Source organism: Rhinolophus ferrumequinum, chromosome 2 (assembly GCF_004115265.2).
Source record: "Rhinolophus ferrumequinum isolate MPI-CBG mRhiFer1 chromosome 2, mRhiFer1_v1.p, whole genome shotgun sequence".
In the NCBI taxonomy this organism is placed as follows: domain Eukaryota; kingdom Metazoa; phylum Chordata; class Mammalia; order Chiroptera; family Rhinolophidae; genus Rhinolophus; species Rhinolophus ferrumequinum.
Genome location: NC_046285.1, coordinates 51120475 through 51146900, shown reverse-complemented (window position 1 = coordinate 51146900; position 26426 = coordinate 51120475). Strand labels below are relative to the sequence as shown.

General features: G+C 43.4%; 3 protein-coding genes and 1 pseudogene across 10 annotated transcripts in view; 3 read left to right on the top strand and 1 right to left on the bottom strand.

Annotated features, from left to right (window-relative positions):
• Positions 1–16090, top strand: part of PIGZ (phosphatidylinositol glycan anchor biosynthesis class Z) — a 30098-nt gene extending 14008 nt beyond the window's left edge. For 3 of the 8 annotated variants that reach the window (XM_033087680.1, XM_033087636.1, XM_033087670.1), the window contains 3 exons: positions 8748–8836; positions 9745–9955; positions 12049–16090. In XM_033087680.1, coding sequence (XP_032943571.1) covers positions 9838–9955; positions 12049–13604 — 1674 coding nt within the window. In that variant the 5' untranslated portion in view covers positions 8748–8836; positions 9745–9837 and the 3' untranslated portion in view covers positions 13605–16090. Of the gene's footprint in view, positions 1–8747; positions 8841–9741; positions 9956–12048 lie in introns of all 8 variants that reach the window. The other 5 variants (XM_033087697.1, XM_033087653.1, XM_033087690.1 and 2 more) reach the window with 3 other exon arrangements.
• Positions 2121–4205, top strand: LOC117011880 (WD repeat-containing protein 70-like; annotated as a pseudogene).
• A 1084-nt stretch (positions 16091–17174) lies between the features above and the next one.
• Positions 17175–18057, bottom strand: NCBP2AS2 (NCBP2 antisense 2 (head to head)). Its single transcript, XM_033126214.1, has one exon. It carries the CDS (start codon positions 17914–17916, stop codon positions 17617–17619), a length of 300 nt encoding a protein of 99 aa, XP_032982105.1. The 5' UTR covers positions 17917–18057; the 3' UTR covers positions 17175–17616.
• Positions 18058–18082: 25 nt separating this feature from the next.
• On the top strand, positions 18083–26306 carry NCBP2 (nuclear cap binding protein subunit 2). The gene is made up of 4 exons (XM_033126199.1): positions 18083–18213; positions 21180–21361; positions 24008–24146; positions 24745–26306. The coding sequence occupies exons 1-4, from the start codon at positions 18136–18138 to the stop codon at positions 24823–24825; spliced, it is 480 nt and encodes a 159-aa protein (XP_032982090.1). The 5' UTR covers positions 18083–18135; the 3' UTR covers positions 24826–26306.
• The last annotated feature ends 120 nt before the right edge of the window (positions 26307–26426 follow it).

The window sequence follows — 26426 nt, the reverse complement described above, 5'->3', positions numbered from 1 at the left end:
AAAAGAACCTGAAGCCAATAATATAATCAAAAATAGTCCCAGACTTTTAATGCCCCTAGATACCTGATAGAAACAAGTGTAAATCTTTTTCAGTGGAACTCAAAATTTGCTTTTATCCCTGTCCTCAAAGAATTCTCACAGGTAATGTTCCAAAGAAAATGAGAAGTCCCCAAATAAAATACTTCATTAAAAATACAAATAAGCAAGCCACATATGAGTGAGAACCAGCCAAAATGAGACATCAGATTCAGACCCCAAAAAACCTTTAGATGTTGGAATTATTAGATCTAGTGTATCAAATAAGTATGCTTAATGCAATATAATAAATAAAAGGGAGATTCACAAATATGACAAAAGAGCAAGCAGATGTGAAAGAAATCAACAATTCCTAGAAATAAAAAATATAAAATTGAAATTTAAAACTCAATAGATAGGTTTAACAGCTGATTAAATATAGCTGAAAGGATAATTAGGGACATGGAAGATAGAACAGAAATCTTACTTGAAATATAGCCTAGAGAGACTAAGATATGGAAAATGGAAAATAGAAGTTAAAATGACATGGAAGATAGATCAAGAAGGTCTATTATACATTTAATCATAATTCCAGAGGGAAAGCAAATAAAGGAGAAGGAAGAGGCAATATTTGAAAAAATAATGGAGGATTACTTTCTATAAATGACAAAGGACCCTAATTTACAGTCATGAAATCAAAAAAATTCCAGCTATGATAAAAGAAATGCACACACAGAATCATCATAGTTAAACCACAGAACATAGCATACTAGATATTAAAATATTATATAGTATACTGCATTTTATAAGAATGGAAATTGAGTAATAACTTTACAAACTTTTAGAGAGAGAAAAATGAATCGGGGAAAAAACAGTTCAATCCAGAAGAAGGCAAGAAAGAAATAAAAAGATAGGAAAAGGCATGAAAAAGAAACTAAAATAAAATGTAAAATATTTATAAATATATCAATAATTGCATTAAATTTAAATATTCAAAATAAAGCTGCATTTTAAAAACAAATATTGTCAGCCTGGGTAAATAAAATCCAGTTACTTGTTCAAGACACGTAAAGTATAAATATACAGAAGGGTTGAAAGTAAAAGGGTGGAAATGATGTACTAGGTAAATACTAAATAAAGAAAGCTTGTATAGCTGTATTAATATCAGACAAAATTTTTCAGGGACAAATCATTATAGAGATAAAAAGATAACTGCATAATGATAAAATACTCAATTTTCCAATAAGATATAACAATTCTAAACTTTTATAAAAACAATGGCACAGCTTCAAAAATGAGCTAGAATGACAAAATTACAAGGAAAATTAGCAAGTCCACTATCTCATGAGCTATTTCAACACACATTTCTGTAATTTGTAGAATACGCAGTGGAACATCATTAAGGATATAAAAGAAATGAGCGACACAATTAATAAGCTTGATCTAATCAACACATATATAGCACTGTCCATTCAGTAACATAGGATATATGGTGCTTTCAAGCATCTACTGAATATCTACAAAAATGGACCATTAAAATTAAATGCTGGGGGTGAGGAGGAGGGATGAACAGGCAGAGCACACGATTTTTAAGGCAGTGAAACTATTCTGTCTGATACTATTATGGTGGATACATGTCATTATACATTTGTCCAAACCTATAAATGTACACCACCAAAAGTGAACCATAATGTAAACTATGGACTTTTGGGTGATAATGATGTGTCGATTTAGGGTCTTCAGTTGTAACAAATGTATAATGGGGAGGCTGTGCATATGTAGGGGCAGAGGGTATATGGGAAATCTCTTTATCTTCCTCTCAATTTTGCAATGAACCTAAAACTGCTATAAAGAGAATAAAGTCTTAATCAAAAAAAGTAAATGCTTTGACCATAAAGCATTAGTCAAAGAAGAAATTACAATGGAATTAGAAAATATTTAGGACAAAGGTGATGAAATATTACATAGCAAAAGTTGTGGATGCAACTAATCAGTGTTTAGAGAAAAATGTATATCCTTAAGTTCTTCTCATAGAAAACAGGCTCAAAAATTAATACGCTCAAAAAGTAAAAGCTCACTGTTTGGTTTGCTGTGAATCTTCTGCAAACTGCTTGGGCTGCTGCTGGTGCTCATTCTGCAGCCGGCGGCAGGCCATGGAGCGCCCTGGACCCAGCGAAGTAACAGGTTCAGACGTATCAGGACCGGACCCGCAGCTGGCGGTCACCATGGGCTTCACGGGGTTCGGAAAAAAAAGCTCGCACATTTGATTTGGAAGCAATGTTTGAACAAACTCGAAGAACCGCTGTGGAAAGAAGTCGGAAAACACTGGAAGCAAGAGAAAAGAGGAAGAAATGAACAAAGAGAAAGAATTAAGAAGGAAAATGAAGATACTGAACCACATCCTTCAGGCTCAAATGTGGTCAGAGATTGCTCTAAATCATCTTCCAGTGATACAAGCAGCAGTGGAAGTGAAGAGGTGATTCTTCTGATGATGAGTTAATTGGCCCTCCTTTACACCCCTAAATGGTGGAAGAAACGAGTTACTCATATGGAGAAGATATCAGTCGGTTACCGCCACCTCTCAGTGAAGAACAGGAAGATGATGATGATGATGATGATGGTGATTCAGAAGAGGAGGAAAATCCTGTTCAAAAGATCCCTGACTCTCATGAGATAACGCTAAAGCATGGTACTAAAACTGTTTCTGCTTTGGGTCTGGATCCCTCAGGTGCCCGTTTGGTGACTGGAGGATATGACTACGATGTTAAGTTTTGGGATTTTGCTGGAATGGATGCTTCTTTTAAGGCATTTCGATCCCTTCAACCTTGCGAATGCCATCAGATCAAGTCATTACAGTATAGTAACACAGGAGATATGATTCTTGTTGTATCTGGAAGCTCTCAAGCCAAAGTGATTGACAGAGATGGTTTTGAAGTAATGGAATGTATAAAAGGAGACCAGTATATTGTAGACATGGCCAACACCAAGGGTCACACAGCAATGCTTCATACTGGCTCATGGCATCCCAAAATAAAGGGAGAATTTATGACTTGCTCAAATGATGCGACTGGTGAGGACATGGGAAGTTGAAAATCCAAAGAAGCAAAGAAGTGTATTTAAAACCACGAACAATGCAGGGTAAAAAAGTAATTCCCACCACATGCACATATAGTAGAGATGGAAACCTCATTGCAGCTGCCTGCCAGAATGGAAGCATAGAGATCTGGGACCGAAATTTGACTGTTCATCCTAAATTCCCCTATAAACAGGCTCACGACCCGGGCACAGACACTTCTTGTGTGACTTTTTCCTATGATGGAAATGTCCTTGCCTCTCGTGGAGGTGATGATACATTAAAGTTATGGGACATCCGACAGTTTAATAAGCCACTTTTTTCAGCCTCGGGTCTTCCCACCATGTTCCCAATGACCGACTGCTGTTTCAGTCCAGATGATAAACTCCTAGTCACCGGTACATCTGTTCAAAGGGGATGTGGCAGTGGCAAACTTGTTTCTTTGAGCGCAGAACTTTCCAAAGGGTGTATGAAATAGACATCACGGATGCGAGTGTGGTCCGCTGCCTGTGGCATCCAAAGCTGAATCAGATCATGGTGGGAACTGGAAATGGACTGGCTAAAGTCTATTACGACCCCAACAAGAGTCAGAGGGGAGCAAAATTATGCGTGGTTAAAACCCAGCGGAAGGCGAAACAAGCTGAGACTCTCACCCAGGACTACATCATCACCCCTCATGCCTTGCCTATGTTCCGTGAGCCCCGCCAAAGGAGTACAAGGAAACAGCTGGAGAAGGACAGACTGGATCCCCTGAAGTCTCACAAGCCCGAACCTCCTGTGGCAGGCCCAGGCCGTGGCGGCCGGGTTGGAACCCACGGGGGCACTCTGTCATCATACATCGTGAAGAACATTGCTTTGGACAAGACCGATGACAGCAATCCCCGGGAGGCCATTTTGCGCCATGCCAAAGCAGCAGAAGACAACCCGTACTGGGTTTCTCCAGCATATTCCAAGACTCAGCCCCAAGCCATGTTTGCACAAGTTGAATCTGATGATGAGGAAGCAAAGAATGAGCCAGAATGGAAAAAACGTAAAATTTGAAGAATCTCATATCAGAGCTATTTGCATGAAGGGGGAGGGATATTGGACAGTTTGTTTTTGTAATGAAATAAAAAAAACATTTTTATGAATAAAAAAAAAAAAATTAAAAGCTCAAAATTAATGAGTTAAGTGTCCATATCAAAGGTTTGAAATAAAACAGCAAAATAAACCTGTCGCGTCCCGCATGACCAGGAGGGGTCGGCCTGAGGGGGAAGGGTGAGGAGATTGAGAAAAGACGCAGAGACAGGAAAGCTGGGATCAGGACGTCCACCGTCCACGGATGGCGGAGCAGTGGCGCAGTCTTTATTTCACACACAGTTAGAATAGTTATCTATACAAACAAGTATTAGCAGAACAAGCAGGTAGTATTAGAACATTTTGTTTTGTGTATTGGCCAGTTTGTATGTCTGTGACTGCATTAGTGTTATCTTGTACTTTCTGGGAAGATTGCTGAGGCGAGGCTTCCCATGGGGATGACCTTGCAGTTGCAAGGCCCTTGTCAGCTCACAGCCCGCTCTCCACATAAACCCATTTAAAAAAGTAAAAGAAAGAAAAAAATAAGATTAGAAAAAGAAATTAATTAAAAAGATGAAAAAAAACCAGAAGTTGATTTTTCAAAAAAGATTCATGGTGAAAGATTCTGGTGAAAATGCTCAGGAAACAAAAAGAAGGCACAAGTATCCAATATTAGGAATAGAAATAATTTAAGAATACAAGCCACACATTGGAAAAGGATATTCATCATGCGATAAACATAAAGACCATATAAAGAATGCCTACACATAGTAAAGAAGATAGACACCCAATAAATGTGGTCAAAGGAATTCCACAGAAGAAGAAACAAAAATGTTCCACGACATTTGAAAAGGTGTTCAACCTTAGTAATCAGGGAAATGCATGTTATAATAATCCCCACAAGATTCACAAAATTAAAATGTCAGACAATACTAAGCATAAATGAGCATACAAAGCAGTGGTCATTATATGCTAGCTGGCAGGGACGATTAGAAAACAGTTTGGCATTGTATGCATACCCAGGAATTCCATTTCTAAGTATATACTTCAGAGAACTCTTGGATAAGAATGTCTGTAGCAGCAATTAGGAATAGAAAATAAAATTGTAAACACCTGGAGAAAACCTAACAGATAAACAACAGTAAGAAGTATAAATAGGTTTTAGTATATTCATCCACTGTAATACTATAGCAATAAAAGAAACTACGGCTACCATTGATAGAGTATTGAGTAAAAGAAGCAAGTCATTGATGAATTACATAAAGAATTATCCTGTACAAATTGCCAGTTACAAAAACAGTCACGGGGATGTAAAGTATAGCACTGGGAGTTTTGTAATAATGATGGAGGAATATTTTTCCTGTGAGTCCCCAAATGATGTAGATGATGTTGGATCTGCCGGCAGTTTCTGGGTGTGGGCCGGGATCGTGTCTCGTGAGACCAAAGAATGGAAACACAGACCCAGGAGAGGCAAAGAGTTTTTAAAAGAGGATAGTTTATTGAAAGCAAAGAATCAGAGCTCCCGAGAGGGAGGGGGTCCCAAATGGTGGTGGCCCCGTGACTGAGGCAAAAGCTCTTACTTTTATACCTTCCCTTGTCTGCTTGGGGAAGGGAAGCTGTTTGAAGAAGGGAACTGGCGTCTTCTAATGAAATTCGTCTGCCAGGATTGTGCTGCTTACCCATCCTAAAGGAATTAGCAAAGTAACCCACTCTTATCTATCAGATCAGCTCCGTTTATCAGGCCAAAAGGAATTTTATGATTAACCTCAAGGACTTGTTACATTATGTCCTGGAGTGAATGAGTGATTTCAAAACCTGGAGTTTTAGGATATGGCTGTCTTTGTTCCACCAGGAACCTCCCTGTCTACCTAGGGACATGCTAACTCTCCTGTATCAATGGCTGTACAGTTATTGTAATAACTGTGCATGGTTGTCAGATGGGTACTAGACTTATCGAGCTGATGACTTTGTAAGTTTTATAAATGTCTTATCACTATGTTGTACACAATTACAGAAAATTTTTTAAAACGAAAGGGAAAAAAAGAATTATCCCATTGATTTAAAATTCAAGCATAATTACAAACTGAATTACTTAAAGTGTGATGGTCAGGTTTATGGGTCAACTTGGCTAGGCAATACCGTTATTCAAACACAAATCTAAACATTGCTGTGAAGGTGTTTTGCAGATGCAATGAAAGTCCATGATCAGTTGACTTTAAGTAAAGCCGATTATTCTTAATGATCTGTGTGAATCTGATACAGTCAGTTGAAAAGTCTTCAGAGCAGAACCAAGGCTTTCCTGAATAAGAGGCAGCTCCCCTCTGTGGACTGAAGCTTCTGCTTCTGCTCAAGAGTTGTAGCCTGCCCTTCCTGCTGGTCTGCCCTACAGATTTCAGATGTGCCTAGCCAGCCCCCACAAATACATAAGCCAATTCCTTGCAATAAATCTTAACATATATTCCTACTGGATCTCTTTCTCTAGTTGAACCCTAACTGACACAGATTTTGGTACTGGAAGTGGTTCTAGAGGAACAGAATCTTAAAGATGGGTTTTCTGAAGAGTTTCTGGGTTTCTGGAATTGGTTCTCTAGTCTGATTAGATCTAAAGGCACTAATGACTCTATTTCAAGTGGTAAAGAGGGCACTGGTTATTCATGGAGTGATGTGGCACTTGAGATATGAAAAACATAGCACTGAATACTCCAGGCAAGGTTTTGGTGACCATGTATATGATATTTGTGAACATTTTAGTCAAACTAAGGAGTATAATGATTGCTCCTAATTGTACTGGACAAAGTGGAAAAGAAAAAGATAAGCTCAGGGTTTCAAATTCCCAGCTCAGACTCCTTATAAAATGACCTGAAAGCTTCTGTGTCTGCCTTGAAAGAGACCCTTATCTCCTGTTGCCTGCAGGAATGAAATTGCCGAAAACGAAACCCAGAATCTCATCCTATGAGTGGCTAAATTACAATGCAAGTTGAATTTCCAGTCTCAAAGGTTGTCTACTGTTAAAGTGATGGCATTGACTGGGAAGGAATGGGATCCTGAAAGTTGGAATGGGGGCATGTCAGAAGACTGACAGAGCTAGGGACACCCAGTCCCTAAATTCTGACGAGTCTTACCCTGTAGAAGCAGCCTTTCCACTCCCATCTGAGGGGATTAACGCTGCATTGCCTGAGGAAATGGTAATTGCTTACCGTGAGGCAATTGCCTTGAAGACAATGCTGATTCTCCTCAGGACCCATCTCCACACCCCCCTTTGCTTCTAGATTTATAACTAGACTCCCAGCAGGTCCCTAAAGGTGAGATACAAAGTGTAACCCACAAGGAGGTGTGTAGGATTTCCCCAATTTATACCAATAGAAATCCTGGGATTATGAGATTGAACTGTTAGAGTAGAGTGAGTGTGTAAGACCTGCCCACCAGCCCCAGGATGGTCCAGAGCCTGGCAGAGAAGAGAAAGGTCATGACCCACCTTTATCAGTGCTTTTCCTAGTTCCTCTGATCTGACCAGCTTGTCATGTGCCCAATCCTAAACCAATTAGTGTGGCCAGTGGGATGGGAAAAGTTATTTGCCTTAAAACCATTCAGGGTTTATACCTGGGCTTGAGGATGGGATCAAATCTCAAGCCACCAACATAGCTGATGTCAACTGCAAAAAAAAAAAAAAAAAAAAAAAAAAAGAAGAAGAAAAGAAAAAGTCGGTTAGGCATTCTATCACCAAAAGGATTTGTTCAGGAAAAAAAGAACGGATTTCAATGTAGTATATGCAGACATAGCCAGTCACGTTCCGAAGCTATATACTGCTGTGTAAGTACCATACGCGAACCAACTGTGCCACTTTTGCCACCAGAAAGCTCCTCCCACAGGCCCTTCCAATTTCTGTGCAGGTTAAAATCTCTGTCATAAATTCAACACTGCAGACTTGTGGGAGGGGCTGAGGGGTGCAGCTCTCAGCGAGAATTCTGAGTACTGTCAACGTAAGAAACATCTAAACGTGCAGAGAATGTTTATAAGAGTTTATTTGAGCCAAACTGATGACATATGCCGGGAGCCAAAGCTCAAATGCTGCAGAGAACAATAGTTTTGCAGCTTCTTCTATGCATTTGCAATTAAAGAGGGAACATAAGGAAAGATTACATGGAGGTGGGAAAAAGCAAAGTGGGGATTGGGTTAAAGGATGGTTAACAAGGTTATGTGCTCTCTTGAGGATAGTTACACCCCGGAGGGGTGTTACTTCTGGCATGTCAAAGGTGTGTTAACCTAGGTGCACAAGAACAATGGATAGGGATGTTTGAAAACCTTTCACTAAAGAAGTCATAGGCCTGGGGCCTGAGTCCCCACCATGACCTACCCAGTTAGGAACTTATGAGTTATTACAGCACCGCTTTTTTGTCTACAGTATCAAGAGCGTCAACATCTGCCAGATTTCCATCCTGTTGCCTCACTTTGTCTTGTCTCTTCTGTTATGACATGATATCACACCTGAGAACAATAGTTGTTTAAAGTCATACTTTAAAACATCAAAGTCAGGAAACAGTCACCACAGGCATTTCTGGAGAAATGAGAAACTCGTTGTCAAACTTGTTTTCCTGTTCACCAGAGATGATATATAGGTCCATTATACAATGGGCTTGGATTCTGCTGATCTTTGAGTTGAAGAAGTGAAAATCTCTATCAAGCGGAGTTAACGTAAGTACGTGTCAGTCCATTTGGGCTGGGTGGCTTCTAAACAACACAAATTTATTTCCCACACTTCTGGAGCCTGGAAGTCCAAGATCAGGGCACCAGCATGGTGAGGGCCCTCTTCTTTGTTCAGAGCCAACGCCTTCTTGCTGTGTCCTCACATGGTGGAAGGGGAGAGGAGTACTCAAAAGCCTCTTTTACAAAAACATTATCCTATTCCTGGGAGCTCTACTCTCATGACCTAAGCACCTCCAAAAGGCCTAACCTCCTGATACCATCACATGAGGATTTCACCATATGAATGTGACGTGGGAGACACAAACATTCAGATCCTAGCAGTAAGTTCCCATCATCTTTCAAAAAGTAGGCTCCAGGGTGTGTGAAATTTGGAGGGAGTGACAATGGAGTTGAATGTGTTCATTTTTGCAGAGAAATGGATGCAAGCCATTGAGGTTCCCAAGTTTTCAGAATTGCAAGAGACGGGCTGCCATGCTTGGAGCTGCGAACAGGATTGGCACTATGAGACCCAGATTTGCAAGGCACTCTAATCCTACTTGCAAATGTCATATTTAGACACTTAGCAAAATGTCATACCAGCAAATATCATATTTAGCAAATGTCATATTTAGACACTTAGCAAATGTGATTAGCAAGTAACCAGGTTACTTAACAGAGTCTCTGTTTCCCCATCTGTAAAACAGAGATATCGAGACCCACTGTCCCAGACTGTGGAAATGATTAAATGAGATACGCATGTAAATTTCCTGATACTCAGGCACTTAGAAAATAATAGCTGTCATTATTATCATTTTAATTGTACGTAGATCAATTGTACATACATTTTTAGTTTGTTCAGACAATTGAACAGTATTATAATTTATGTTATAATAACTAACAAATGTTATCCTCAGCAGGTGCAGATCTGTGGATCCAGAATAGTATCTGTAACAGCTGAGAAGTCATTCTAGGCTCTTGGCCCAGTGTCTTGGCAGCAATTTGATCTAAAGATGGCCTCCAGGGTGTTGTGGGGCAGCCTCGGCCTGTTCCGCCTGGTGTGGTGTCTCCTTCCACAGACAGGCTATGTGCACCCAGATGAGTTCTTCCAGTCACCCGAGGTCATGGCAGGTAAAGCACCCCATGTGTGGTTAAAGATAAGTGGCAGCACAGTCTGGATTGGAGCTGATTAGATATTTAGTGAGGAGGTAGAAACACATCTGTGCAGATGAGAAGTAAATCCATGAGCCTCTCTGGAATAAGAACTTGGGAGTGGGGACTTCATATGTTCTTCCTGAGTGGTGACATTGACCTTCTGGATGATACTAATGAAATGCTATCCTCTTTGATGTTTTCCTACTTGGACCAACAGTACAGGTTATTCGGAACAAAACCTGTGTTGTACTTCTCAGTGGGGAGAGTCTAGAGTGGGACTTCCCCAGTGGTTGGGGAAACTTACACAAGGTTGTGGTCTGAGATAACGAAAATTTTCTTCTGTAGGTTCATATGAGATCTGAGGGAACCAGACCAGGAATGCTCACATGTTAGAACGTACCTGCGAGGTGGTGTAGGACATATTATAAGGATGGTTGCCAGAGACCTTGAGGCTTTTCAGATGCTTTGGGCACATGGCTTCCTCCTCACAGTTCAAGATGGCTGCCTGAGTTCCAGCCATCAAGTCTAAAACCAGGTCTTCCAGCCACTGAAGAGATAGGCATGCCTGCTCTCTTCAAGGGCATATTTTGAAAGTCACATACCTTTTGCCTATTTCCATCCCATTGGTCAGAATGTATCATGTGACCACACCTAGCTTCAAAGGAAACTGAAAAATATAGTCTTAATACCTGACCAAATGCTCAGCTAAAGAGACTAAGGAAGAAAGAGGAAATGGATATTGGGGAGACATCCAGCTTTTTCTGGCACAGGGCTCTACAGGTGTATCTGTTTTATAAGTTGTAAGGTCCAGTCTTCTTTTCCACACTTTTTATTTTTTTTTTAAATCTGAACCAGTAAAAAGCAGCCAGATTGATCTGATCCTAGATTCTGTTTCCATTTCACCTTCTGACATAGAGCAAGAAAATGGCCAAAAGGCTAGAGGAATAAATAGGAGAAGCAAAGAGCCCTAAACAACCAGCAAGGTTATCAAGCATGAGATGCTGTGGGCTTGGAGCTGAGATGCAGAAATTAAGAATTTGTTTCCCTCTCCCCCACCCCTCAGAGCTCTGCGATACTAGGGCACAGGGTCACAGACCAGCCCCAAGCAGCAAGTACTTTTTAATTACATAAATACTCTTTGAATATATTCTTCCTATAAAAATTTTACGTATCATGAAAAAAACTAAAGTCACTTTTCACCACAGTCACAATTGCTCGTTCCCTTCCCCTTCTCACAATGCCTATCCTGGATAACAATCATAATTACAGAGAAGGGTTTTTGACTCTGACTTTGGAAACTTTAAGCTCCAAGGAAAGAAATGGAGCCTCCCCCTGCTCCTCCCCTTACACCCTGTCCAAGGCACAATGTCACTTCATGTCCCCGGCGTGGTTCCTCCTGCCCCCTTCACAGGTAGGGCCTCGGAAGGCCCCTACATTCATTTCTATTGCTACATAAAAACTCATCACAAACCTAGCGGCTTAAAACTGTTAGTTCTGTAAATCAGAAGCTTAGCACAGGCTCTCTGCTCAGGGCATCACAAGGTGGAAATCAAGATAAGGGCTGGGCTGAGTTCTTGTCTGGGAGCTCTGGGGGGAAAATCTACTTCAAGTCCATTCTTATTGGTGGATGAATTTGGTTTATTGCAGCTGTGGAACTAAAGTCCTGTTTCCTTGCTGGCTCTCAGCCAGGAGCCGCTCTCCCTCCTAGAGACCACCCACATGCCTTGCCAATGGCCCCCTCCGTCTTTAAGCCGGCAATGGTGCATCAACTCCTTCTCACGGTTTGAATCTTTGATGTCCTCTTCTGCCACCAGCTGGAGAAAATTCTCTGCTTTTAAAGGGCTCGCAAGATTACATCAGGCCCACCTGGGTTATCTTCCTATGTTATGGTCAGCTGTCCCCTGCCACATAACCTAATTACAGGGATAAAATCCATCATCACAGTCCCAGGGATTATTATGTGGGGCATGTACATTACGGGGCTGGAAAATCTTGGGGGCTATCCTAGCATTTTGTCTACCGTATTCTCTGAGCTTGGAACTGGTTCACCTCTGCTTCTCTTTCTACAGAGGACATCCTGGGTGTGGAGGCCGCACGGCCCTGGGAGTTTCAGCCCAGCAGTTCCTGCCGCACAGTGGTCTTTCCACTGCTGACCTCTGGCTCTGCCTTCTGGCTGCTCAGGCTCTGGGAAGAGTGGGGGCCGTGGCCTGGCCTGCTGAGTGGCTATGTGCTGCTGGTGGGGCCCCGGCTCCTTCTGACTGCCCTGTCCTTTGCCCTGGATGTGGCTGTGTACCACCTGGCCCCACTCTGGGGGGCAGAGCGCTGGAACGCCTTGGTCCTGCTGTCTGGTTCCTACGTCACCTTGGTCTTCTACACAAGGACCTTCTCCAATGCCATCGAGGGACTGCTCTTCGCATGGCTTCTGGCACTGGTATCCCGCCGTGTAGTATGGAGCCCCATACCCAAGAAGCCTGCTCCAGGCCCGTGGTGGCATGGCTGGCTTCTTGGGGGCATCGTGGCTGCTGGCTTCTTCAACCGGCCCACTTTTCTGGCCTTTGCTCTGGTCCCCCTCTTCCTCTGGGGCATTTGTGGAGCCATAAATCCTGGTTTCAAGTCCCTGACCAAGGAAGCCCTGGGACTGCTCCCAGGGGCAACCCTCACAGCAGCAGTGTTTGTGGCCGTAGACAGCTGGTATTTCTCCGGTCCATCTAGATCCAGTACCCTTGTGCTCACACCTGCCAACTTCCTGCACTACAACCTGGATCCTCAGAACCTGGCAAGGCACGGCACACATTTGCGGCTCACTCACCTGGCAGTCAATGGCTTTCTGCTCTTCGGGATACTGCATGCCCAAGCCCTGTGGGCTGCGTGGCAACAGCTGCAAGCCTGCCTCCAGGCCTTTGCACGAATGGGCTTCCTGAGGGTGCTGGACGCCCGGAGCCTGCTGTCCAGCCCCCGGCCACACCTCCTGCTCCTCTACTTCATGCCTCTGGCCGTGCTCTCTGCCTTTAGCCACCAGGAGGCTCGGTTCCTGATCCCCCTCGTGGTCCCCTTGGTCCTGCTGTGTAGTCCACAGACACGACCTGTGCCTTTCAAGGGCACCCTGGTCCTCTTCAATGTCCTGGGTGCCGTCTTCTTTGGCTGCCTGCACCAGGGGGGGCTGGTGCCAGGCCTGCAGCACCTGGAGCGGGTGGTTCACGCACCTGCGCTCCTGAGTGTGCCGACCCGCTACACACTGCTGTTCACCCACACCTACATGCCCCCCCGGCACCTCCTACACCTGTCAGGCCTGCGGTCATACGTGGAGGTGGTGGACATGGCAGGCACTGAAGACCAGGTCCTGTGTCAAGCCCTGAACAATGTCACCAGACAACCAGCCTGCCAGGTGGCCACTCGGTCGTGGCTCTGCCGCCTTTTTGTGGTGACCCCTGGCACCACCCGATCTGCCCTGGAGAAATGCAGCTTCCCTCTCAGAAGTGAGACACTCGTGTTTCCCCACTTGACTCTGGAGGACCCACCAGCCCTGTCCTCCCTGCTGAGTGGGGCCTGGAGGACCCATCTCAGCCTTCACATCCTGGAGCTGGGGGAGAAGCCTGACAATATGACAGAAAAGCCACTGTTGTAGGTGAAGGCACCACTCCACATTCTACGGAGTAGGTAGCTGAGCTGGAACAAAGCCTTCGTTCTCTTCCTTTCATTTCCCTTCCAGAATTCTCACCACTGACTCACCTGTGCACAGCCTTTGGCTGCTCTACTCTCTGGGTAATCTGGCATCTTTTCCCCTCAAAGACCAAATATCTGACCAGTCACAGACCTGACGCCAAGATCCCAAAAGAACCTGGTATAACCATAACCAATGGTGCCGAATGTCAGTTCCTGCCCTATACCTTCCAGCCACTGGGACGTTTTAAATATATGATAGTACCTGGTTGTGAAGAGACAACCGTCTGTTAATGACATTCCTGAATGACCTCCTCCAAACCTTCTAAATGCCTTACCTTTTGTTGTCATGACAACCCTTTGGCTTCCTAGATACCTAGGAGGAGGTAGTGTGGTGATGTAGACAGAGTAGGCAGCGCAGATTCAGGGGACCTGAGTTCTAGTCCCTGGTCTGCCACCCACTGGCTGTGTGATCTTAAGAAAGCCCCTTCCCCTCACCCAGCCTCAGTTTCCCAACCTGTACAATGGATCAGAGAATCTCTGAGGTGTCTGCCAGCTAACACTGTGTCATTCCTGGGTCTGCAGCACATGTCCCCTGGTTAGATAAACACATCTCTCCCAAAGCGCTTTAAGCAACGGAGTGGGTGTGGCGGTGCATTTAATTGCACTTGGGTGACTACTAGCTCAGTATTCAGTTATTACCAAAACAAGTAGTTCTGGAATTTTTCTCCCCACTCCCTCCTACTCCTGTTCCTGAGAGAAGTGGTGGGACATTTGGCATCTCACTCTTTAAGGATTATTATCCCAGATTGGGGACCCCAGATGTTTTCCCTCCTCAGCCTGTCCCAGTGGGAGTGGAAAGCACACGATGTTCAGTCTGTATCTGGTGGCACTTGAGGTCCACCTGGTGCTCCCAGAGGCTTTTCTTCTTACAGTTGACCTCAAACCACTCGAAGGCCTTGTCTGAAACCTTTCACAGGACAGAGAGCAAATCCCACGCCAAACCAACACCTGCTGCTTTGGTGGAAGGCATCACACCCCTGAGCATGTTGCTCCCCACAACAGTGTACCCCCTACCCAGTCCACTGGGAACATAAGGACCTGTGCCACGAGGAGCGGTGGCACTACACCTGTCCTCATTCTCCTTCCTCATAACTCGGCCATCTCGTTGGGATCAAGAGGTACCCAGGCCACAGAGATCAGTGAGCAGGAGCTCAGCACAGAGCAGGAGACCAAACTCTACAAATGGCTGAGACTTAGTCCTTTTCTAATCCTGCCTTCTGCTGGCTGAAGTCTTGGGTCATCTTAACGCTACACCCTTACAGGCAGTTACTGCTCTGTAACTGCTGCTAGGGTCACAGGTCGCAACGTCCTCATGACGCCAACCCCAAGGAAGAGACAGTTGTTGGTATGCTGGTCAATGTTTAGCAACCTGTTCTCTAGGGCAAAACAAAGCCCTGATTTGTAGCATTTGCCAATTTCCATGGTGTAAATACTCCCACATGGCTGATTCCAACTACTACCATGATTCCCCGAAAATAGGACCTGACCGGAAAATAAGCCCTAGCATGATTTTTCATGATGACATCCCCTGAACATAAGCCCTAATGCATCTTTTGGAGCAAACCTTAGTATAGGACCCGGTCTTATTTTCAGGGAAACACGGTAAAATGATGTTTCTGAACTTTAGGAGGTGCCAAGGATCTGCTCTCATAGACAGTACAAGCTGGCTCTAACACACCATCGGACATTTCCCTGCTTTCAACTCTATTGACCCATTTGTGACAATTCATCATTCTCATGGTTTATGTTTTACTATAACCTGTGATTTGACTTCCTACCCCTAGTGCTTAGCACTATCTCCGGCACATAAGCATTTATTTAGTTTACAACCAAAGATGGCATTTCTGCCCAGATTAAAAACCAAGTGCCACCTTGGAGACACCCAAGACCCTAGAGTCCCAAACTCCTTGGGGCTTCTTGGGACTTCCGCCTCTTCCCTTCCCCAGCTGGGTCCACAATCTCAGAAGTCCCTGGAGAAACTCGTGGTGTAGCAGTCCATGTAGGTTGTGGTGGTCTGAACTCTAATAAATTTGTCTGTAAAATGTTGGTAGCTGTGTGGCATCTAAAGATGAGTCAGAATTGCCCTGCAGGATGATGGGATGAGTTGCTTCCCTGCTTCACTTTCTGAGAGATCTTAGAAGAGCTTGAATGGCATGATGGGAGACTGTTGCCACTGGGGGTGGTGGAAAGAACTTGGTCTGTTTCTTTAATAATGGGGTAACTAGTGGGATGGCAAGTCACTGACTACAAACAAGGGAGGCTTTTCCAGTGAAGGGGGGCAGGCAGCAGTCATCTCTAGAACAGAAAGGACCCAGTTTTCTCTCTGTTCCAACTCCTTCTACAGAAATGGAGGGAACTTAAGTTCTTACATATTTTTTCCACACACAAAAAAATAAAAGAACAATGGCCCCCTTTTCTTGCTTTCCTTACTAAATGGCCAGCCTAGAAATTTCATTTCTTCCTGCACTGCTTCCATTTTTGTCTCTTCTAGAAAAAGACCAAACAGTGACTGTGCTTGTTTATGTTGAGCGTAGGGGTTGGGCTGGGGACTGCTCATATCCTGCTGCTCTGATATCCAGAGACCAACGAGGCAGACAAAGCAGGAGAGTGAACAAGCTTCTCAGGCTCCTCACTGCCAGCCTCCAAGGAGAATCCAGTGAGTCGCCTCTGGTTTGGGAGAAGAATTTCTCCTCTGATGGGAGGAGAGGACAGGATGCCAAACCAGGACTTTGGTTATTAGGAGAATGGGATTTGTGGCCTCGGGGGATTAAATAGCAGCACCTGATGAGAGACTGGACATTAGGAAAGAGGACAAGCTACTTTAGCTTCTCCATCCCCAGGGCAGGTCTCCAGCCCTATCCAACTTCCTATGACTGTCAGAAAAGCCAGAGTTTAAATTCTGTTTGGTCACCAGCCAGTCTAAAAGCTTCTCCAATGGTTTCGAGTTTTCTAGATTGCATGATTACCTCAGTAGCCTAATTAGAGGTGATCAGAAATTCAGTCAGAAGTCTCGAATGACAGAACATTTTTGTATACAATGGATTTCCTAATCGTGGGTCCATTAGTTGGACCATAGTCTTTAGATTGTATCCCAGACCCTGTAAAATGGGGAATAGGAATCCAGGGAGCTTGTTCCTTGGTAGGCAGTAGTCCTAACACCCACTTGGGGTTAGGGGGGAGGGGAGGAATTGAAGGTCAGGGTAAATGCTGTAGTGAGATGATTATGGACTTAGGTCATGGAGTCAAACGCCTGTATTCACATCCCTCTCTGTAAGGCCAAGGGCAACTTAAGTAGCCTACACTTCCTCATATGAAATCGGTTGTAAGGAGTGAGATAACCCACACAGAGTGCAATTCGCAAGTGCCTGCACAGAGTAAGCACTCAGCATGTCAACTAGTATGACCATGGGCCTCCAGTCCCCAGGAATCCTAATCCATCCTGCCAGAGAAGCACCACACTCATACCCGTTACTCAGCTCACACATTTAATTAGAGGACTTTGGCAGCTGCAGAGTTGTCTTTCCATCCATGATCTCCGTGGAACTAGTGCCCTACTCCATCAGTGCCGAGGCAGCATCATCTATCACCAGTTTCAGTCCCATTCACAGAGGGCAGATTCACTTTCGGGCTGTGGTCCATGGCTCTCTGTACCTGGTGCATCAGGGCCTAGCATATGTTCACATCTGCTGAGTTTCAAAGGCTTTCTTCACACACTGTGCCCTGTCCGATCACAGGGTTACATCCGGGATGTCGTTTTGGCCTGGGCTCTATGATGAGTGGGGCTCTGTAGGTTGACAATCAGAATGAGTCAGGATTCAAAGCAGTGCGCAGTGCCCGGGATGACTCCTTAGCGCCGAGGCCTGTGTCGATCCCAGAAGGGAAATCCGGCGACCTCTGCTCGGCCCAACCCAGCTTTAGGGGTTTGCGCCCGGGCCCCTCTGGCTACCCGGTGGTGATCTCGGGCGTTCCCGAAGTCCACGGCGTAGCTCCTGAGTGAAGGTGTCTTTGAAGCGGGCAGCGCGGCGGCCCAGGGAGCTCGCGGGCCCAGCCGTGAGGCCTCGCAGGCGCCGGGCCGCGTCCTGGCCGCGCAGCTGGGCCTGTAGCAGCGCGAAGGCGGTGAGCTGCGCCGCACGCCGGATGGGCCGCGACTCCGACAGGCGTTCCACCAGCTGCGGGCTGTGCAGCAAGACCGCCAGCAGCCGCCGAAACACCATCCTCAGACTGAGCCGGAACCCGAAGCTCGCCGCTCCGGCTTCCGATCGGTGATGTGAGAAAACGGACCACGTTACGCACGCGCCGCCAGGTGACGACACTGCCGCGCTGGGATTGGTCCGCAGGATACCGACTTTTTTGCAGCCACCTCCGGCCGTTTCCGGTTCCGCCACCGCTCGTTGTTACCGGAGTGGCGGTGTCCTCGTCCACTTCTCTGCAAGATGTCGGGTGGCCTCCTGAAGGCGCTGCGCAGTGACTCCTATGTGGAACTGAGCCAGTACCGGGACCAGCACTTCTGGGTAAGGGAGGCAGGACCACGAGAAGGGAAGGCCTTGGGCCAAAACGCTGAGAATCGGTTTACTCTTGTCTCGTGTCGTCTCCCATTCTCTAGTTTCTCGAAACCTGAAGTGAGGCCCCGGTGCCTGCTGGGAAATGGATGCTGAAAGGGCCTTGGGATATCACTAAATCCCCTTCTCTCATAGAAAGGGAAGTTGAGACTCCTTTCCCATTCCCTTGCAGCCGCTCCCTCTTCCCAGACCAGTGCAGAGAGGTTCGAGCGGCAGTAGTGGTGGCTCGCGTTTTCGTGGGCTGTGCCTCGAGAAGGTGATTTTGTGATGAGGGGAAGGGGTGTCCCTTTGACACCTGGAGTATGTGGAATCCCCTTCTTGACTCAGATACTGGGGCTTTTTTTTAAAATTTTAGATTAGCTAAACTGCCCTTTGACGCTTCGAGCCCTTTCCTTGGTGGTGGTAGAATTGTCCTACAGAGTTCTACGTGATGGGCGGGAGACACAAAGTTGAGCCCCTCTTTCCACCCTTGGGGAGCCCTCAGAGTGAGAAGGTGGACTAGCCACGCTAGGCACGTTGTATCTAGATGTCAAGATTAGAGAACAGCGGCGTTTCAGAAGAGGAAAATTTTAGTTTGGCATGTCATAGATTTTGTATAAAAAGGGAAGGCTAAAGGTATTCCAGGTGGGCTCCTCGGTGTCAGCAAAGGCAGGGGGCGGGTGGAGCGACACTCATTAACCACTGGCTACTTAGTACTTTTATGGAGTGCTGTTGCTGAAGCCATCTGCTAAGCTCTCGAGGGAGTGGGAAGACAGTTTCCGCACTGTGAGTTTATAATCTTCTAGTGGGGATTGTAAATGGAGGCAAGTAATCATAATCCAGGGCAGAAATGATGAGTGGAAAGGGAGGGGCTGTGAGAATTCTGAAAAGGGTGACCCTTGTGACTAGGAAAGGAGGGGGCACATGTAGAGGAGGGTCGGTGTGGACAATGTGCAAAAGTGTTAGTAGGGTAGGGAAAAGGAAATTTTGTTTGAGGCCAAATTGAGGACGATCTTAAATTCATACACTCAGCCATTTTTAAATGCTTTTATATAATATGCCAGGCATGATTTTCACGTCTATCACTTACAGTTTTCATTACTTTAGAAAGTTCCACATCACAATCATCTTGAATTTCAAGCATCCTGCCAAATTGAAACTGAAAGGATTTGACTTTTCCTACATTCATCTCTGCAGTCTAAAGCCTGTAGCTTTATTTAGGTAGTAAATAAGATACTGTTGTGCGAAATTTCTAGCGTTCCCCTGAATGGAATCCACATTAATACCATACCTTAAATAAGTACTTACACCACAGTTGTCTTAAGCCATAGGCTATTTGGACATTACTTACTTGTGTGAGAAAAAAAAAATTAATACAAATAAAGTGAATCTGCTTTATCTAATGTATGATTCCAAAGTTCTGAAAACTTATTTTTAATGTAGAATGTCCTGTGGACTTTTTAAGGAAGTACTGGATTGGGTATAAGACTGGGTTTGGATTCCAGCTATACCTACAGAATAGCTATGAGACCCTGGACAAGTATGTAACTGTCTTTCCTCAGGTGTAAAATGAGGATAAATTAGGACCTACCTCTTTCAGAGAATTAAATGAGATCTCATACCTGAAAGTCTCTGACCTGTAGTCCCGTGATTCTCCCTAGAGGCAGGCGTACTTTTCTTCTGTGTGGGTATATTCATACTTTTTAAAAATATAACTTGGGCATACCCTTCATATTGTTCTGTACTTTGATCTTTTTTCACTTTGTTCACTATCTTGGAGATGGTCCATATCACAGCATGTGGATGTACATTTTTCTTGGGACTGCATAGTTTTATATTTATTGATGTACTGTAATTTGTTGCATCCTTTTGCTTTCGATACGAGTTTAAATGGTTTCTCTATTTCTCTGTTTTACCACTGGAAGTGAGCACATGAGACCTGTTACTCTGAGCACTGCTGCAAAGCATTGAGAGATGAATAATCCAAAGTCTTACTATTTGCGGAGTGAAGACTGGATCAACATTATATATGGAGTAGTAAATGAAGAAGGGAGGCCTCTCGGGGAAATGCTCTGGAGGCTGTAATATGGTTCTGCTCAGCTGCTTTCCAAGCCGGAATACCACTGGGTAGCTGTTGTTAGAGCCCTAACAGGGGTCTGAACTGCCTGAGAGCCGGTCAGCTGGTAGCATTCTATTTAATCAGCATTTGTCCTGTCCAGCGTGGAGGCTAAAAGAGTAGATCCAAGGATGGCCACACTGGTTTCTTTGAAGGAATCTAAAAATAATCATGTCTGACCCATGATGAGTCATCTTGTCCCCAGGAATTGTCAGGTGTGTTGGCTGAAGCCCAGTTATATTCCTGTCTCTGGCTTCATCCTGCCTTCCAAATTAGGAAGCCTGTCAAGAAAATGAGATCTCTTGTATTTAGTGAAAACTATGTTTTTCTCCTAAACTCAGAACAGTATGTAAGTATGTAAACTAAGCAGTTGTTGCTTTGAACATTCTCTATGGGAGTATTACAAGGGGTACCCTATCTCTGCAAATTATTTATTTCTCACTACAAAGGATAAAAGGGCCCTTTCTAATATCTTGGTTCAGGATCTGGAAATTAAACTTGGGCCTTTAGAGAAGAATCCAGTTCGGAGGATATGGAATGTGCAGGGAAAAGGCATGCCACTTGTGTGGCTGTGGTACAGGAGAAGGAGGGCTATATGCAGTGTAACTTGCAAGCCACAGCCCTCCACTAAAAGCAGTCTGGACCTTGCATAAGTGCTTCATAGATTGTGAACACCCCCCCGCAAGGGATTTGGCGTGGACTGGGTGATGAGAGAAGCTGATTCCCCAATCAGAATTAATGAAAGTTTTTCCCATACTTAGGAATACTAGTTAAGCGGGGCTTTTCTTGGATGCTACTAACTTTTTCTCTATTTGAAATTTAGGGTGACATTGAAGAACAAGAAAAATTACTGAAGAAAAGCTGTACGTTGTATGTTGGAAATCTTTCCTTTTACACAACTGAAGAACAAATCTATGAACTCTTCAGCAAAAGTGGTGACATAAAGAAAATCATTATGGGCCTGGATAAAATGAAGAAAACAGCATGTGGTTTCTGCTTTGTGGAGTATCCTCCCTATGTATCTGATGTACCTGTTGGATGAGGGTGGGGCCTAGGGGGGTTAGTCACCTGTTTAAAAAATGAGTGAGGCTGTTCGCTAATTAGCGTTCTCTCTACCTCTCCTCCCTTCCTCTATCTCCTACCTTCTGTCCAATGTGTTTACACTCTCACATTGTGAAAGCTGGTAACATTCACGTTCTGTTCTGAAATCCATGCTTTGTTTATAGTTGATTTTTTTTATTGGGGAAGGGGAACAGGACTTTATTGGGGAACAGTGTGTACTTCCAGGACTTTTCCAAGTCAAGTTGTTGTCCTTTCAATCTTAGTTGTGGAGGGTGCCGTTCAGCTTCAAGTTGTTGTCCTTTCAGTCTTAGTTGTGGAGGGTGCAGCTCAGCTCCAGGTCCAGTCGCCGTTTCTAGTTGCAGGGGGCACAGCCCACCATCCCTTGCGGGAGTCGAGGAATCAAACTGTCAACCTTGTGGTTGAGAGCCCACTGGCCCATGTGGGAATTGAACTGGCAGCCTTCGGAGTTAGGAGCATGGAGCTCCAACTGCCTGAGCCACCGGACCGGCCCCATATAGTTGATTCTTTAAGAAAAATAATCTTTCAAGAATATATGCTCATGGTGTTTAAAAACATCAAGGGTATAGTGGAAATAAAATCCCTGTACCATTCTAAGCCCAGAGACAATCTGTTACCAGTCTCTTGAGTTTCTTTCCAGAAGTAACATTCCTGTGGATGTGTGGTAGCATACTACATACAGTATTTTTTTCACTTCCTAGAGATTGTTTCATGTTAGCACTTGTAGGTCTACCTCTTTTTAAAATGGTTGTAGAGAGTGTTATTTCATTATATTAGATGTACAAGTATATAGCTTGATTTTATAGGTCAGAACCAAAACTGTATTTACTTGTGATCATTTATTCTCTCCCTGGAAACTACAAATATTGGACCTCCTGAATTTTTTTTTCTCTCTAATATTTTTCTTTTTTGGTCATTTTGTTTTATATTCTGAGAAATTTCCCAGACCTGCCTGTATTTTGATTTTCTTTTTCTGTGCCCTGAAGTATCTTTCTTTTGGATAGATTTATGTTGTAAATTTTCCTTAAATGTCTGGTGGTCTTTGGTTTCTGATCATAATTAGGGAAAAGAAGGCTGATTTTGTGGACCCAGGCAGAGGTTCTTTCTTAAGTTGCAGCTTTATCTTTGGGATATGTGGGTTTCCCAAATGCCAGAATGACGGGGATTGTATTTTGGCCTGCTGATATCAAAGACAGTGCCCTAGTTCCTCCAGACAGTTCATCGGGAACCCTACTATTTTATTTGTATTTGCCTGGGTTTAGATGCCCTCCTGCTAGCAGGTCTTCTTCCCACATAGAGACCATCAGTTAAACCCTTTTTGCAGCCTCACTTACTCAATTTGAGTTAAAGAGCTTCTTCGGTCTCCTTTAAGCCCCTTCAGAATATTTGACTGTGACTTTGTTTTACCCATTAGCACTCCCATCAGTTTTTGTTGAATCACTAGTCTGCTAATAGCCTCTTTTATTCTCTGGGTGTATGTTTCTTTTCTATTTTAATTGGGATCTTGAGAATGAAAGGAGAGAAATGTGCTCCCCAGCAGCTTGAACCAGAAGCCCCACTTTTGATTTTGGTGTCTGATTTGTGCAAGTTTCTCCCTTCTTACATTGTCCCTTCAGATGCAGGACTAGAGTGCCCAGGTTTTGCTTTTGTCACTGGTAGCAACAGCATACAATAGTCACAGGGGACAGGGAGAACAATGAAAACAGAAAAGGCAAAGAAAATCCACCTCCAAGTTAATCATGAGTCTCTTGAGAACTGAAGTATTTTTGCATTTTTCTTGTAGGTCAGAGATCAATCATAATAGCAGATACCCAAAAGAGAGGCTGTCATGGCCAGTGTTCTTTTTCTGTTTGCCTTTTTAGGGTGCATCGCACAGAAAATTATTGAATGCCCACTAGGCATCACATAGGTGCTGGACACTGAATTTCAGCAAGTGTTTCCCTATCTGTATAATTAAAGACAGACAAGGGGGAAAAGTCTAGATCAGCATTTTCTAAACCCAGCTAATAATCATAATTGCTTGTAGAGATTTTTTAAAAAAATACCAGCCCAAAGATGGTATTAAATAAGTAAGATCTGATTAAATAGGTTTGGGAACTACTGATCTGAGTGATATACTTGAGTCTTTCCTTCTAATGAAATGCAATGGCAATTCTATATGCTTTGTGATCCTCTCTTTCATTAAGGTTGTTCCTGAATATACAGCTCTAAATTTGGATGCTGCTGTTTCCTTGGATATGAAGTGTGCATTTTGTGGTCTAAACCTGCACTGAACGTATTTTACATTTTGCAAACCAAAACATAGGAACAGTGGGACCAAATAATTATTAACAGGATTATCCAGGAAATCTTGATCAATGTAGCCATAGATAAGTGTCATATTTGATTCTCTAAGTGCTTCTGGACCAACCTCAAACAGGCATGTGCAAGCCAAACTATTGTCTTTAAATTCTATCTGGCACGATTAGTTTTTGTACTTCACAACTCAGCTTCATTTATTAGCTGTTGCTTCCTGTATTTCCAAAAACATTTGGAGAAATACCATAGTGTTCCTTAATTCTTATACTTAAGATACTATTCAAGAGCAGATGCAGAAAATGCCATGCGGTACATAAATGGAACTCGCCTGGATGACCGGATCATTCGCACAGACTGGGATGCAGGCTTTAAAGAGGGCAGACAGTACGGCCGCGGACGGTCTGGGGGCCAGGTATGCAGGACTGTCCTCTGGGCTCAGCCTTTGCCGCGATTCCAATCTTAATGACAAGTGTTTCGTCAATTTGTATTTGCTCTTTTAAAAATAACTTGCTGCATATAACCTTGGCTTGAAGTAAATCTGAAATCACCCATTGGGATTGGTCAATTATTTTCTTAAGCCGTTCTATACATTTCTACAAGCAACTCTTACCGGACTTTTCTAGGGGTTAGATTATTTTCCACCTGCAAAAGTGTCTAGAAAAAAGCAAAATGCACTAAAACAAGTTTTAAGTTTTTATTTTAAAATAAATAGCCTAATTTAAGTACTTACTTGGAATGTACTATTTTTTAATGCTGGTGAATATGTGCCTGATGTTTGGGGGGGGAAATTATATATATACACACACACACACACACACACACACACGGTAGTCTTAGATAATTTTGCAAGGCAGTTAAAGCATATATAAGTTGCTTAAAACAACTATGTCCTCTTTGAATGTTCACATTATGACATCTGAAACCTTAGCTGTATGTCTGACATATTTGTGGGAGGCATATTTGTTCCACCGATCTTCTCTATACTGTAACTTGTGTTCTTTTCATTTAAGGTACGAGATGAGTATCGGCAGGACTACGATGCTGGCAGGGGGGGCTATGGAAAACTGGCCCAAAAAACCAATGAGCGGTGAGAGCCCCATCATGAAAAACACACTCCTCTGGCCTGTTGAATTTGACCTACGTTACCCAAGGTCTGCAAACCTGCCCATTTTTACCAAGCTTTGATCAATGTCTCTACTGAACTGGAAACCTCTGAAAATTATTAAAGGACAGAATCTAAAATAATGCCTTTAATTCTATAGTCTTAGCAATGTGTCAAGTTACTAGAATGATTTTCTTACCAGGTCAAAAGCTGTGTTCCCTGGCAACAGATTTAATCTATAATATTAACCTATCAGCCATCAACACTATATGTCTTTTAGGAAGACTGGGGAAAAAATTTTGTTTACTATGTTGGCATCTAAGTAAGTTCATGGTCTACACTGGAGCCTAGAATTATTTTAAAAATTTAAGTTTTTGTGAGATAAAGTTGAATAAATGAGTTTTGCTATCTTGTATAGCTATGCTCTAAGTTAGAAACAGATGTTTCACAACTGAATTTGTTTCTGTGTTGAATTCTAAGCTCTAAAGGCAAACTTAACCAAAATAATTGGTGCAAAAGCTGTAGACAGTCCCAGGGGACACCACCTGCTTACATGCTATATATAATCAGGAAATAGGTACACGGCTTGAAGGGTATTTACTAAACACATTTTTCAAAAGATGTGTTTTTCCTAAAGCTAAAAAAACCCAAATATTATGGAGAACCTCAGATACTCTATGGGAAGTGGGTGACACTATCAGTAGGAAATGGGATGAAATTACAAAGGACGTCGTCTTGACATAATGAAGGTTGCTGTGAGGGCCAGGAGATTTAGTCTTTTCATTTCCAGAATGATCTTGGGAATGGAGTGGGTTTTAAAAAGCTTGACGATCAAGAGAATGCCTAACAAAAACGATCAGAAATGCTTCCCTCAGGAAATGTGTTTTGGTCAATTCTCATGTTGGAAGTCTGTCTTCTTTTTTTCCCTAATTGTGCTTACTGAGTTTCAGAGCCTTGATAGTGAGCTAATGGTCTCTATAGAGAGGGCAGTCTAGAGTATTTATTTTGCATTTGTAAGGAAAGGTGATTTCTCCCTAATACTGTGTGAACTATTGCTCATTTAAAACTGCTAATCTAGTATAATTTTCCCTGACACAAGTGAAATTTTTTCATCTAGCAACAGAGTATCTCTAAGCTTCCCATAGTTTGTGAAACTTGGGGCTGAAGTATCTCAAATGTGACACCAGTTAAATATAGCTTTTCTCATTAAATTGAAACTGGTTATTTGATTTTTTTTAAAGAGCTACTAGTATAATTACTTTTAAGTGCTTAGGAAAAAATACTTGCAAATATTTAATTTCATGAGGACATACTATTCATTTTTTAAATTTGTTTTTACACTAGTTTGAATTAATATATTTTATATTCTTTTTGTAGTAAAATATAACTCAGATTTCTACAGGCCTTAAAACCACAGGTTGTCTGAATCATGTCTTCTGTAACAGATTTCAATAAAGTTGGACCAACTTATCATTGTCTGTACCTATTTCCTCACCTATAAAGAGGGCTATTTGAACGCTCTTACTCTGGGATATTTATGAATGTATTTTTGGGAGAATCTGAATAATGTGCAGAATTTTCATGTGCATT

Coding starts and splice junctions, on each gene's coding strand:
- NCBP2AS2 (XM_033126214.1), bottom strand. CDS start 17,916: ATGGTGTTTCGGCGGCTGCTGGCGGTCTTGCTGCACAGCCCGCAGCTG.
- NCBP2 (XM_033126199.1), top strand. CDS start 18,136: ATGTCGGGTGGCCTCCTGAAGGCGCTGCGCAGTGACTCCTATGTGGAA. Junction 18,214..21,179: donor ACCGGGACCAGCACTTCTGG/GTAAGGGAGGCA, acceptor TTTGAAATTTAG/GGTGACATTGAAGAACAAGA. Junction 21,362..24,007: donor TGTGGTTTCTGCTTTGTGGA/GTATCCTCCCTA, acceptor CTTATACTTAAG/ATACTATTCAAGAGCAGATG.